Source organism: Pteropus medius, unplaced genomic scaffold (assembly GCF_902729225.1).
Source record: "Pteropus medius unplaced genomic scaffold, Ma_sr-lr_union100, whole genome shotgun sequence".
Classification (NCBI taxonomy): domain Eukaryota; kingdom Metazoa; phylum Chordata; class Mammalia; order Chiroptera; family Pteropodidae; genus Pteropus; species Pteropus medius.
Genome location: NW_024340701.1, coordinates 7,638,821 through 7,653,826, shown reverse-complemented (window position 1 = coordinate 7,653,826; position 15,006 = coordinate 7,638,821). Strand labels below are relative to the sequence as shown.

Sequence of the window (15,006 nt, the reverse complement as noted above, 5' to 3'; positions counted from 1 at the left end):
TTTAAAAATGCAAGTAAAAAGTTTTAAACCTGGAAAAAAAGACAGGTCTATAAGGACACTCATTATCTGATTGTTTCTAGTTTTAAATATTTCTAAATAATCTTAACCCAATGATGGATAAGGGATTAAATAAAGTATGTAAGACCATATAATGGAATACTACAGTCATTAAAATTATTTGTTGGAAGGGGCTTTTTGCATCTGACTATACCAAATAAGCGTGTATCAGATGTTCCTTCTAGACAAAATATAAAAACCAACTGTTTGAAGGCATCAAAGAATGACCAAAATAGCCACAACTGGAGGGACCAACATTCTGAAGAGAAAGGAAGTACAGTGAGGTGACTCTGACATTCTGTGCCTCTTCTTCCTTTCAGGTATTTGCCAATTAGCGAGTAGTGTAGGACCAAGTGTCAGAGAGCTAAACAGAGCTTTCTACAGCCTTACATGCTAAAGAGACAAAAACTGGAGTTTAGGGCTACCATGATAGGTAGACCTTGGGGGGCCAAGATTTCATGGAGACAAGAAGAGAGGAAAAGTGAGCCTAACATTCACTGTTGCTTTTCCTTCCAAAATATTCATTGATTCTTAAGCGGCACAGACTAAGAAGCTGAGAAATCAACAGAGTGTGGTAGTTAAGAGGTTGAAACGCTAGGCAGAGCTTTCAACAGCTTCCGGTTCTGGGAAAACATATTGAAGTTCAGTGTCAACTAAGGAGGAGGAGCCCTGGCATCCAAACTCTCAGTTGGGGCCCCTCAAGGCAGCATCCTAGGGGAAAGGTTGAACATGAAATAGCACAACCTTGACAAAGCCTGCAGCCCTGCTCTAAAACAGCTAAATCCCAAATTGGATAAAGATGATATTTCCCTCTTTTAACTGCCTATAAGAAGCAAACGAAAATTCTCTCTGGAGGAAGATAATGTCATCTGGAATCTGTACAAATTTCATACAAAATGTTGGACATTCAGTCAAAAATTACCAGGGATATCGGGACCAAGAGAGAAAAAAACATGATAAAAACAGATTCACAGGTCTACATGTTGGAGTTTTCAGACACAGAATTTAAAATGACTGTGATTAATATGTTCAAGAAAATAGATTACCAATTGGAGAATTTCAACAGATGTCTGAAAGCTATAAAATTAATCAAGTGGACATTTTAAAACTGAAAAAAATACAATAAATTTAAGAACTCAAAAGATGGATTTAATAGATTAGATATAGTTAAAGAGAAGATTAATAAATTGGAAAAATAGATTAGTAGATAATGTCTAGACTGAAGCATGAAAATTTGAAAAAGACAAAATTCAGAAAACAGCATAGAGATATATAGGATGCGGTGAAAAGGTCTAACATATATTGTTTCCCAAGAAAGAGGAAAAATAATAGACAGAAGTAATGTCTGAAGTGATAATGGCCAGTAATTTTCTAAAATTGACAGAAGACATCAAGCCACATTTTTAAGAAGCACTATGAACCTCAAGCAGAATAAATACAAAGAAAACCACACCTAGGCACATCATAGTCAGTCTACTAAAAACTAAACACAAAAAGAAAATCTTAAAAACAGGGGTGAGGGGAATGATACAATGTCTTCAAAAGTCATGCAGATAACTTTCCAATGGAAATGATGAAACCCAGAAGACTGTGGAAGAAATCTGTAATATGCTGAAAGAAAATAACTTCCAGCCTGGGCTCTATACCCAGTGACAATTTCCTTCAGAAATAAAGGTGAAAGAATAATATTGCCAGACAAATAAAAGTTGAGAAAATTTCTTGCTAGTAGGCTCGACAGATATTTTAAAATCTTTATGCAGACAGAAATTGACTCCATATGGAAGAAGGAAGAAGGCATAATATTTAAATAAATATTGACTGTAAAACATTGATAATATCTAGAGAGATTTAGAAATATATGTAGAATTGAAATACACAACAATGAGAGAGAGGGAGAGAGAGAGAGACAGAGACAGACAGATAGACAGACAGACAGACAGACAGAACAGAGTTAGAGTCCTGAAGTTCTTGCACTTTCCAGGAAGTAGTAAATATGCTATTCTATATTAAAGTACAGTAAGTCAAGGATAGATGCTGTAATTACTAGGATAACTGCTACTAATAAAAAAAATGTGTCTTTAGCAAGCTAATAGAGAGAGAAATGGAATAATAAAACTATATTTGATTAATCTGAAAGAAGACAAGAAAGGAAAGAAAAAGAATATAGACTATGTGAGGCAAATAAAAATAGTAAGGTCATAGATTTAAACCCAAATGTGAGTTAGTTACATTAAATGCGAATGGTGTAAATGGACTAAATACTCAAATTAAAAACAAAGATTATCAGAGCGGATAAAAATTATTTTACAGAAGATTATTTTATTAATAAGCATGCTTTGGGTCGTAAGTGGCAGAAAATACTTCCGAGACAAGCTTAAAACACTATAGGAATTTTACTGTTCACACAAGTTTTACTGTTTCTTGGTGCTACCAGTACTGCGACTTAGTTTCTCTGCTTTCCAGATTGAGATGCTGTGGTTTATTGACATTATCCTCCAACCAGCTTCCCTTGGGATGATAGAGTGGCTTCTACTAGTTAGCAGGGGCACATGCTTCCTTATTTACGTATAGAGAACAAGAGGCTGTTTTTTCCCCGATCATTAAACAAAAGTTCTAGGCCTCTGTCTAATTAAACCAACTTGTGTTACATGCCTATCTCGGAGTCAGTCACTGTGGCACTACGGCTAGGGAGATGAGATCATGCTGATCAGTTCAAGCTTCCATAGCCCACCTTGGAGTGGGTTTAACCATGAGAACAACCATGAGAGCAAACAGTGACATAGGCCTACTGTGTGTCTGTCTTATGTACTATTCTAGATACTTTAAATATGGTATATGAATCCATTTCAACTTTATAAACTGTGGCACAAAGTATATGACTTAGACAAGGTCACAGCTAGTAAATGGCAAAACCAGGATTCAAAACTAGTTGATCGGGCCCCAGAATCTACACTTTTATCTGCTATGTGATACTGTTTCTCCTTCTCAAGCCCTATAGGTAGATATGGAAATGTGGAACTCTATTATAGGGAGAGGGAAAGAGGGAATGAATAACAGGTGTTATGGACTGGATGTTTGTGTCCCCCACCAGCAAATTCATATGTTGAAGCTCTAACCTCCAGTGTGGCTTTATTTGGAAATGGGACCTCTAAGGAAGTAATTAAAGTTAATTGAGGTCATAAGGGTAGGGCCATGATCAGATAGGATTAGTCTTCGTAAGAAGAGACACCAGAGCAAATTAGTTCTTTCTCCTGCTCCCTCTCCCTCTCCCCACTCTGTCTTTTTCCTTCTCTCCCTTTCCCTCCCAGTCTTCTTTCCCCTACCCGCCTCCCCCACCCCTACCGTGCACTGAGGAAAGGCCGTATGAGGGGCATAGTAAGAAGGTCTGCAAGCCGAGAAAAGAGCTCTCACCTGAAACCAAATCAGCAGGAGCCTGATCTTAGACTTCTGGCCTCCAGAACTGTGAGACAATAAATCTCTGTTGTTTAAGCCACCCAGTTCGTGGTATTCTGTGATGGCAGCCCAAGCCGACCAGTAAACTAGGAAAGTAATCAGCTGCATTGACTCTGAATCCCTTAATGATGTGGAACAATGCCTGGGCCAGCACTGCCCTCCAAGTCAGAGAGAGCTGGGCTTGCACCTTGACTCCACCGTTTACCAGCAGCGTGATCTTGGGAAAGCCACTATTCCTCTGCAAAATGGCGTTAGCAATACTGGCACGGAAAAAGCCTAGTACTGGGTGGGACACTAACGGGCACTCCATGAACTTTGGTATTCATGATACATTACTAAATGAAAAAAGCAGAGTACAAGAAAATAACTATCATCTTGCTTTTTTGTCAGAAATATATAGGGATGTGGAAGGAAATACCACAGAGATTTATGTGTTATCATGTCTGCTGTGGCCCTCTCCAGTTGGTGGCCTTATAGGTGATATCTATTTTCCATTGTTGTCTAGGTACATTTTCTACTTTTTCATACAATAAATATGTGCTAACTTTGTAGCAATAAGATAGTCTGAGGGAAAACTCAGTCCATGTATATGTTTACATACGTGCATGCCTGCACCTACATGCGTAACCAGCTTTGGGCTGCTCACTTCCTGGCCCCGGACTGGGACAGAGCCAAGGGCTCGCTCCGGTTTCTTTGCGGCGCCATCCTGAGGTGAGCCTGCTCAGGTTTTACTGGCTTGAATCCCTGTAAATCTAGCTTAGCTTTAAAGCAGAATTTATGGAGTTTTTGTGATCTGGGATAAGAGACGACGGGTGGCCATAAACCTGGCATGAGGCCTCAAGCATCAGGCTCTGTAGCTCCGTAGGCCCTGCCAAACTTATAGCCGCCTCCTCCCCCCACAATGGCGATGAACTCCTCCCCCACCCACCACCACCAGGGTGGCTCCAGACCGAGTGAGCAGGCCTCAGTAGCCCATCTCACCAGGCTGTGGAGACTAGAGAAAAAGCCCAGTCGTCTGCCTTTCCGCTTCTCTCAGAAAGCCTCCACTCCCTGCTGTTGCCAAGCCTTTGGGTTTGGTGAGGAGGGAGGAGAGGGGATGATGAGGCAGTGTGGAGAGGCAGAGGGGCCCTGGAGTGTGGATACAGTGTAGGCTTGGCTTCAGCCGTGTGTGTCCTTAGGGAGCCGCTCACCCTTCCTGGGCCTGAGAAGTAGAGCCCTTTGTCTACCACTCACTGAGATCTCTAGGGCCCCTCCTGCTGCCCTGCCTGGTACTCTAACTGCTCAGAGGGGAAGGCCAAAGAGGCTCAGAGAGGGCTGAGGCCCTCCTCTGCACTAACTGAGCCTGCGTAGAGGCCAGGCTCAGACTCAAGACTCTGTTTGCCCAAGGCTGCCCTCTGTGCTCACTGCCTAGGAAAGCAGGCCCCCATTCCTAGAGACACAGATCATCCAGGGACGCTGTGCTCATGTCTCTCCTGCCTGTCAAGAAAGCAAAACAAAGAACTTTTACTAAAATGCTTACTCTGTGCTAGGTACCATGCCTTTACATGTATTATCTCATTTAATTCTCACAGGCACCCCCTATAACAGGGATTCTTGTCCCCATTTTACAGATGAAGAAACTAAGGCTCAGAAAAGGAAGTAACTCATCTAGGGTCAAACAGGCAGAAAGTTGATGCTGGAGCCAGGGCTTCAACCTAGGTGTGTGTGTGACAAAGCATGTTCCATTTTCCTAAGTCAGTGTCTGGCATATAGTAGGCATGAACGTGAACTTGGGACAGTCCTTTCAGCCACTCGCCTTCCCAGGGTTTCCAAGCACCTCCTGTGGGTCTAACTGTGTGCTAGGAATGAGGAAAGTTTCACCAGTGAGGCCCAGGTGTCTAGAGAACTTGCTCATTGAGCAACTGGGATAGGCCTCTCCCTCATCTGGACCCCTGTTTTCTGTATGCCAAGTAAAATGGACAAAATCATGTCTCAGGATGCTCTGACATTCAGCAGCTCTGGGGCTCTATGACCCTTGTCTCAAAGGACTTCACAGACTCACGGGGGAGGCAGGACTTTAACTGCACTTAAAAACATCCAGGTACCAGTACAGAGTGTTGCAATCCTGACTTTGTGGTGATGTTATGGAGACTTAGAGATCAAACATGTTGAGTATTTGGCATGTGCTGGGTGCGTAGGAAGAAGGTGTACCTTGAATGGCAGCTGTTCACAGGGACTGCTGTGAGCTGAGGTAAGAGAGCTCAGGGAGGGCAGGAGAGACCAGGGAACAGTCCAAAAAGGGATGCACTTCTGCTGAGCTCTGAGAGCCCAGAGGGGTTTGGGAGGTGTCAGGCCTCCCTGACTGGATGGGTGAGGATGTGTGCAACATAGCAGCAAAGCATCTTGGGATTGTGAGGTAACAAAGCCCAGGTGGAGAGGTAAGCCTAGGCCGTGGGGGCTCCCTGAGCCAGGTTCAGACACTTCCATTTATTGAATGCCCGCCAGGGGCCAGCCCTGAATTCAATATTTCATTGGTTTTCATGCCATCCACTGCACCCTATAAAATTCTCCCCATTTTACAGATGCAGGAAAGTTTCTAACTGCAAAGCCCTGTCTCTAACTCCTGCACTAACTCAGGGGTTGGCAAATTACAGTCCAAGAGCCAGTGAGCTATTTTTCTAAATAAAGATTTATTGGAACATAGCCCCACTCATTTGTTGACTCATTATTTTGGCTGCTTTTCACAGTCCAAGTTGAGTAGTTGTGACAGTAGACTGTATGGCCCGCAAAGCCTAAAATATTTGCTGTCATGCCCTTCATGTACAAGGTTTGCTGACAAGACGGCTGAGTCAGGAGATCCAGTGTAAGTCTGAGCCCTTCATTTGCTGGATGACTTTGGGCAAATTGCTTGCCCTCCTTCCTCCTATCCCTGAGCCTACCCAACCCTACCCTTGAGGGTTGTAGTGAAACTCATAGGTGATGGCTGTGAAATGTTTTGTAGATCGAAAGTGTGGTACCCTGTCACCAGTCTGGCGCCTGGTGGGCACTAAAAGTCTGCTCTGCCTCATCCATGAACGAGGAACAGCCATTGTGTAGGCAGTCCTAGACCTAGCTGCTGGCTGCTCCTGGGACTGCAAGGAGACGGCATCTGGGCCTGAGATGCTGAATGCATCATTGTCTCTCTCATGCAGACTTGGCAGGTTTTATCGTACATTAAAATTCCTGTGGGGAGTCACCTTATATGTGGTACCGCTTTATAGCCAAGTCATTACGGTAATTTGCAAAGCTCTGTGGCGTGTAACTGGAGACATTTGCTTCAGATTTGCTGGCTGTGACCTCATTCAGGCTGCCTGGTCCTGCATTTGGTGACCCCCTGAGCCTTGGGAGCTTGTCCTTTTGAGTATGGTCTCAGGGTCATCCAGACCTGACCTTCCTGGGGATAGAATGCTTCTCATACAGAGAGCCTTGCCTCCCAGCCCCATCCTGAGCTCGAGGATAAATGGAATAAATAATTATTCTTATTATCATCATCACTTTTCGAGTGCTCGCTATCAGCCCGGCACCATGCCAAAGGCATTGTGTTCATATTTCACTTAATTATCACTATAACCTTGTGAGGTTGGTGTTAGCACCAGTTTACAGATGAGAAAACTGAGAATTGAAAAGGAAACTAAAGCAAACACTAACTTAGCCTTGGGGGGTACCATTCCAGGCTCTGCTGTGGATTTGCTGTGTGACGAAGGCAGGTCCTTTCCCTCTCTGAGCCTCAATTTCTTTATCTATTAATAAAATAGGTGGTCAGTCAGTCCCAGCACTGACATTCTAGTTTTTCTCACTAACTTGTAAAAATGAACTCTTCACCCTCCAAGCCTCCAAAGAAGTTTCATTTACATGGGGAAAGCCAAGTCCAGGGTCTGGTCTCTTGTGGCACAGAGGGAGACAGGGCTACTGGGTGCAGCCCTTTCCCAGGGAACCCCCAGCCTTCCTCAGGGCAGTGTGGCTGATGTGCCCCTCTCACTCCCTTGCCTCCCCTGAGAAAGACTCCATCCTTATTCCCTGGAGATGAAGAATGAGCAGGGGTGGGTCATTCTCTGGAGATGGAGAATGAGCAGGGGTGGGGACAGAGAGGCAAGATGCCGATAGGCAGAAGGGCAGTGGGAGTTCTCCTGGCTGACTCGGGTGCCTAGGGGGTGGGCAGCGGTGACAGTACCCATGTCTTTTCAGTGGTGGCAGCATCTCTAGGACGTATATTACAGTCTCTGGTTTAATTTTCAGCCTTTGAGAAAGCAGGTGGCCCAAGGCAGGGTCTGGCATAGGCCTTGGGAGGCCTGGGTTCAGGCCTCGACTATGCCAGCCATTGGCACGTGACCTTGGACAGCTACTTGCCAGCTCTTGTGCTTATGTCCCTCTGCAAGGTGGGGAGGCCAGTGCTTTCATCCAGGATCTGTAAGAGTTACACAAGACAAGGTTTGAATGGGCTCGGAGCCCTGAGCAGTGCCAAACTGTGATCCGAGGGGCTTCTTTTTTCCTCCCTTCCAGAGCTGGCTTGCTTATTTATTATAAGAAAACCTCTTACTGTATCTAGCAGAGAAGCCAACAGGTCCCAGCTGTTCATCAAGTAATGACCATCACTTCCCTCATCTCAGCTTGGCCCCTGACTCCCTGTGTTCCTTTGGATAAACCAGTAAACTTTCCTATGCCATCACATGCTTGTCTGTCTGTGGATGGAGTGGTCTTACTACCTGGCAAAGTTTAAGAGTCGTTGTAATGGTTGCACTTTGACTTCCCTAAAGGCCTCCAACATGAACTTCATTGGAGTCACAGGTGGGGATGCTTGTTCGAGGGCGCCCAGTTGTCCATCATTTGACTGAGAGGCAGCAGAACCGAACTTGAGCTTTAATATCTGAGAGATCTGGGTTCAACCATCTCTTATAGACCCCAGAGCCCAGTTGAAGGCCCCTAATCTTTCCAAACCTCAACTTTTCTCATTTGGAAATGGCCCTGCCTCACAGGAATGGACACTTGAAAGGACCGAATTGCCTGGCGCCTATGAAGGGCTGGATGAATAAAAGCTTTATAAATGCTGGGCTCCCTGGCGCCTTTCCGGGGGCCCACCGTCTGTCGCACCACACAGCCCCCTAAGTGAAGGAGGGGTGAGTGACCCAGAGGTCCCCAACAAGCCCGGCAGGTTCTTGAAGGAAGCTCAGAACCACCTCCCTGACCCAAAGACTCTGGGAGAAAGACCCTGGCAGAACAACCCGTGTGATGATTAAGCTCTCTCTGCTCCAAATGCTATTAATGGTCATAAAATGATCCACAGTTTTCTGAGGCCCAGTCCCAGGATTTGCCTCAATGGGACAATAAAATCGCATGCAGAAATGATTTGGAAAAGGCATAGACCGCCAAGCAGAGACAGAGTTAAACGAGCAGCAGCCTGCTCTCATTAACTCAGGCCATTCACATTTGTTACCAGGGATTTCTTTTTAATTAAAAAACAACCAAGTTATTAAAAAATAAGCTTGTGAAGGGCTGGCCGAGCAGCAGCCAAAGCGAGCGGGAGCCGGAGCAAGTGTTTCTCACAGCAGGACACGGGCCCAGGCTCCGCCCAGGAAGGTGACACAGAGGGCGGCTTCTGAGCAAATGTTCATCCAAGCCCTCTTGAGCAGGCTTGCCTGTGGCTGGGAACCTGGAGGCTTGTCTGAATCCCTCACCTACCCTGGGACCTTGAGCGTGTTGCATTCTTGTCTACAAACTGTAAAGTGCTTGGCAGGTGAATGTGTGGTGCCTATCCAGAGCACATGACGAATTAGCTTGGAGTGTTTGGCTTTGGGAGTGGGCTAGAATTTGGGTGGGGTTGGATTTTTGGCCAACAGGCCGCTTTTTATTACACAGTGATTATAATGTGGGGTTTTGGTCTGGCAGACATGAGCCGGAGATCCAGTCCAAACTCTTTGTAGTCATGTGATCTTAGGCAAGTAATTTAACCTCTCCAAGCCTCTGTTTTCTCCTCTGTACAATGGGGGTAATAATACTCATACCGCCCTCAGAGGTAGTGGGGAAGCTCCACTGAGACAGTGGACCTGCACCTAGGGCCTGCGCATACTCCCCAGCGAGTGATGCTTCTGCCGTTCTCCTTGTCCTTACATTAGGGGCTGATGGTGTTCTGGCATCTGTTCTTTCCTCATCTTAATGGTTTATCTTGCTTAGTGTTGACAGTACCTGGGCAATACTTGGGGCTGATAATAATGTTTTATTACCTCTCCGGGGTACTTTATGCTTTTCAAAGTGCTATTTGACAGTAAGAAGTTTCTGCTCCTGGCGCACCTACTAGGTGTCAACACTGTGCTGGGGGCTCTGCACCTCAGCTCTCAAAACCTAACGGCATCTCTGGACAACTGGGGTGGCTGTCTCCATTTTACATCGGGGCTGAGGATCAGCCTCAGGAAGGGACTTGTCTGAGACACAGGCTTGGTTGGGGCTCACTTCAAAGTTCATAGAGCCCCAAAGCCCATGCATGTTCTTTCCTTCTTAGCATAACCCTGTCAGGTGACGGGGCAGAAAGCCTAAGCCTAAGAGTTTCCAGATTAACATCCCCACATTATAGATGAGAAAACTGAGGTCCAGGGAGGGGAAGTAATATAACAACCACGCCTAACATTTTTGTCGGCTCTAGATCACCAGCCCCAGCACGTGGCCACACACCCTGTTAGGTGAACACTAGGTGATCAACGTGAGGATTATAGATCTTGAGCTCCCAGAGACATGAGCTTGTTTAATTCTCCAGTGTTTCGTGAGCCTAGAATTGTGCCTGGTTACGGACTCTGCTGGTGATTTATGGGAATTAAATGAAGTATCCTGGTGCCTTGAATGCAGCAGCAGTTTAGTTAGTGTTGGCTCAAGGGTGCTCTGTCCCATGCTGTACCCAATGACTGCCTCCCTGCACCCCTCTGAAGTCTGTCTCCACTCACTTTGTCTCTTGTTTTTCTCTGCCTAGTGAATGGGAGCTATGGCCACTGCACCCCAGGCTCGGAGAAGAGCCTGCTAGACTTGGACCTTGCTGAGGGCCCTGGCACCGCCTGCCGCCAGAGCTTGTTTCTCCCTGCGGGAACCCCACCACCCCGGGGCCACCCCTCAGCCTGCGAGAGGCTGCTCCATTTCCCCCATCCTAGCAGGTATGTGCTCTGTCCTCACTATCAGCTGCTTTCTGTGGATACTCCTTCGAGGCCAAGGACCAAGGGCCTCCAGACCTCACCTAGTCTGCCTGGATCGTGGGATATACAGGGAAACTGAGGCCTAGGATTGCTAGGGACCAGCCAGAGCCCAGTAGCACAATGATGGCTTCCTGGTCTAGGCCCCACATCTCTGACATTGCAGGGTCTTATGAGAGACAAAGATGGTTTTATTGCAGAGGCTGGGGTGGCTTTTCACAGAGAATCAATCATTTCAGAAGAAGATTCTGGAGTCAGTTGGGGAAGGAAAACTCAGCTCAGGGTTAATAGTGTCAAACCCTGGACTACTCATAGATCAGGGGCCATCTCCTGCCCCAGGAAGCCATTGCCTTATGGAACTCTGCCAGGTAACAAATATTCAGTCAATGCTTGTATATTTCCAGTGATGTTCGCCTCTGACCAAATGTTGCATATTGGGCTGAATTCTGCTTCCTGCAGCTTCTCCTGTCGTCTGGTTTGCGGACAGGTGGAAGTCAACCACAGACAGGCCTCTCTGCCCACCCGCTTGGCCCAAGTGTTCTCTCCACTGATTGGAGCTGCTGACCTGAGGCCAGTTCAGTGATCAGAGACTATAAAAACTGGCCCAGTTGCCTGTTTGCAGTTCATTCCTTCACCAGCCATTTATCAAGTGCTTACTGTATGCCAGGCACCGTGGGTTGCTGGGGGTGTCTTGGCAAAGGGAGCAGAGATCCTCCCAATGGAGCTGACTTTCTAGTGGGAGCCACACAATAAGAGATAGTACCAAATAGCAGGCTGCTTATTCTTCTCACATGGAACCATTTTTCTTTGAGAATTTAGATTCCCAGTGGCCTTCTTTGATGTTAGTGAGGCTTCTGATTTATAGGAGTGTATTAGTCTGCTCAGGCTGCCATAACAAAACACCACAGATTGGGTGGCTTAAACGACAGACATTTATTTCTCACAGTTCTTTAGGCTGGAAGTCCAAGATCAAGATGTCAGCAGGTTTGGGGCTTCCCGAGGCCTCTTTTCTTGGCTTTCAGACGGCCTCCTTCTTATTGTGTTCTCACATGGCTTTTTCTCTGTGAACACACCCCTGATGTCTCTTCCTGTTGGATTAGGGCTCCACCCATATGACCTCATTTAACCCTAATTACCTCCCTGAAGGCCCTCTCCCGAAATACAGTCACATTAGGGGTCAGAGCTTATGAATTTTAAGGGGACGTAAATTCAGTACATAACAATGAGCAGGCATCTTTTAGACTTCGAACTATGCATTGTTTGACAATAGTCAAATGTATTTATCTGCTTGATTATTCACTGAGGCTCCCCGGCAGTATCGTTTCTTCAGTGAAATTCTGTCTATCTCAGGGTAGGAGCTATGCTAATCTAGGGAAAGCTAAGCAAATAATTTCTTTTCTTTTCTTTTCTTTTTTTTTTGATAGAGATGATCAGAAATACCATTTTGTCATTTTGAATATCATTTTGACAATTTAGGGCACAGAAGAATCTGTACCCAGAACTCTACACCAGCATCAATCTATATTGCTGCCACCTCTGCCACTGAAGTAGTTGAATTTGGTCAGGCACTTTCAGACTCCCTCATTTTCCTAAAGAAAAAGAGGGCCCAGCCTCCCTCCCACACCCAATTGAATCCCATCTCTTCGCCCTCCCACTAGATTGCCTTGTGTTTGCGGCCCCTCCTCTCTGTTCTTGCTGTCCCTCCTGATCTCTGACATCTTGATCCACTTCCTGGGTGTGGGAGAGAGGCTGGGCCCTCTTTTTCTTTAGGAAAATGAGGGAGTCTGAAAGTGCCTGACCAAATTCAACTACTTCAGTGGCAGAGGTGGCAGCAGCCAGCCTCCTTGCCTCCAGCCCAGGTTTCTGATACTTATAAAATAGCTCGCACTTTCTGAGTGACTGCTGCCTGAACACATGCTCTCATTTAGTCCGCACAGTCCCAGGAGGCCCAGGTCCTACTGCTGATAAGCAATAATCTTAGTGTTCTTACTACATGCCACACTGGGCCAAACACTTTTTGTGTGTTAGCTTGCTTAACCCACAACCACTATGGATGGGGAAACTGAGGCCAGAGAGGCTACAAAAGTAGCCTGAGGTCACCCAGCAAGTGTGAGGAGTTTTAAGGAACTTCAGGAATATCCTGATTTTGTCATTGCTGTGCTTAAAATGATTGCCCACCGCTGGCCATGGTCAGCAGAATCTGTTGTGAAGTATAGTATAAGTTCTAGCTCCATCACTAGCTCTCTGGGTGAGATGCTGACCCTCTCCAGGCCTCGTTTCCTTACCAAAAATGAGGAAAAAAAACCACAGTGTGTGCAGACCCCCAATGGTGCCAGGAGCCGCCCCTGCCTGCCCACCACGCCAGCTTGTCTTTGTTCTGAATGAGCCACACATTTCACATCTTCATGTCTCAGCCTTCCTGCTCTCTTGTTTGCCACAACTCTACCCACCCCTCAGCAGAGTTTAAGCGTTCCCTCAGGAGCTGGCCCTCAGTTTCCCTATTAGAAGGGGAGCTTCTCAAGGCTGGGGACCTGGGCTTTGAACTGTCTTAAGTCCCCAGCAGCACCCAGCAGAGTGAAAAGCCTGTGGAGTAAACTCGCTGACCCTCGGTCCAGGCCACAGCCCCTGGACTGACTCACCCACAGCGAGTCAGCAGTGGATGTGTAGACCCCATGAGGTCCGAGATCACCCTCCTGTCCCTTTGAGTCTCTGCTGGTGAAATATGGATTTTCCCAATTTTAGCGGCTCCCTTCCAGGGTCCAGGATGACAGACAGGCAGAAGCACTTTTGAGTCCTTGAGACTCAGAACATTGAGGCTGCTAGGAAACATAATGGTCATGAAATTAGATCGTTTTACAAATGAGGAAGCTGGGGCCCTGGGCAGTAGAGTGTTGTAGGAAAATCCAGGCTCTGATTCAAACAGATCCAGATTCAAATTCCTGCTTTATCACTGACTCTCTCTGATGCTTGGGCAAGTTGCTTCGGTTTTCATAAGTGTAAAACAGATGGTGGCCTCTCCCTTGAAGAATTTGGTCATGTGTTCAGCAGATACCAGACATTATTCTCCTGTGTTAAGATTGCACGAGACAGCCTTTGGGAAAGTGTCTAAGCACATGGGGCTGCTCCAGGTTTGTTTGCTCTGTTTGAAGACCCTTGTTCACAATTTCTAGAGGTGTGGTGGGAGTCGCCTGGGATGCACAGGGCTCAGCAGCAGAGCAAGGGCAAGTGGGGGCTGCTTCAGCTAACATTTGGAGTCATGAGACACCAAGACTAGAGCCTCCTCCCCACCTGATGTCACTCAAGGTTTTGCTGTTGATTATTCAGGTGACTCAGTTGCAGAATGCTACAGCTGTTTTCTTCTGGTGGGGGTTGCTTTAACCTGGCACTGTTTTTAAAAGGATTGCTTGAAACGGAGCCTTGCCTGGCTGCCCTTCCCTGCCCATGCCCACCTCTGCCAGGCCCAGGATCACAACCATGCAAAGAGCAGCTATGTATTTATTTATTTTTTTAAGCTCCACAAAATCACAACTTGTATATCGTATCTTCAAGCTACTCGGAGCTTTTTGCTGCCCAGTGATCGCAACCCTGGGGCGGGGGTTATGTGTTTGCTGTCTACCTCAGAATCCCAAGTTCCTTCTGCTGCTGCCCACTATCCGCACTCTGGGCAGCAGAGTTCCTAGGAGGGAAGAGAGATCTCTGGTGAGCTAGGTGGAGAATTATTCAAGTGTAGATGAGAAACAAGTAGAAGAGCCCCACCCCCAAGCCTTTACCCAGGTAGGGCTTCAGGTCAGTTCTCCATAGGAGAAAGACACACAGACAGGAGAAGGGGAGCCTGGATTCTGGTCCCAGCCCTGTCACTGCTTGCTGCTAGCGACCGTGGGCAAGCCCTTTGCACTCTTGAATCCTTTCCTGTCCCAGGTAGTGATGGAGTTGGCGGTGATGCTCTAAGGGCTCTGGGCTCTGACTTTCCTTCTCTGTCCCTTCTCTTCCCGTCCATCTGTGACTGGAGCTGGGTAATGCCACAGCTGCACAGCCAGAGAGGAAGGGGCTGCAGGAAGTAACACTGGGAAAAAGAGGGACAGATGATGACCCCACAGCCCCACAGGCCTGGCTGCAGGGAGCCTTGAGGACAGTGGCAGTGATGATGGCACTATTTGCCCTGCCATCCTCTTTCCAGATGGGTGTCATGGTATCTGTCCTCTCACTTGATCCTGGCAGCCACCCTCTGAGGTAGAGAGCACTGGTCCTTGTTTCACAGGTGAGGAAAGCAAGGCTCACATGGGGTATCTTAGTTAGAGTTTAGGCATAT

General features: G+C 46.7%; 1 protein-coding gene across 2 annotated transcripts in view; it reads left to right on the top strand.

The window, feature by feature from the left end:
* Positions 1–15,006, top strand: part of GLIS1 (GLIS family zinc finger 1) — a 213,711-nt gene that overhangs the window by 117,360 nt on the left and 81,345 nt on the right. For both annotated transcript variants that reach the window (XM_039886593.1, XM_039886600.1), the window contains exon 3: positions 10,484–10,661. In XM_039886593.1, coding sequence (XP_039742527.1) covers positions 10,484–10,661 — 178 coding nt within the window. The remainder of the gene's footprint in view (positions 1–10,483; positions 10,662–15,006) is intronic.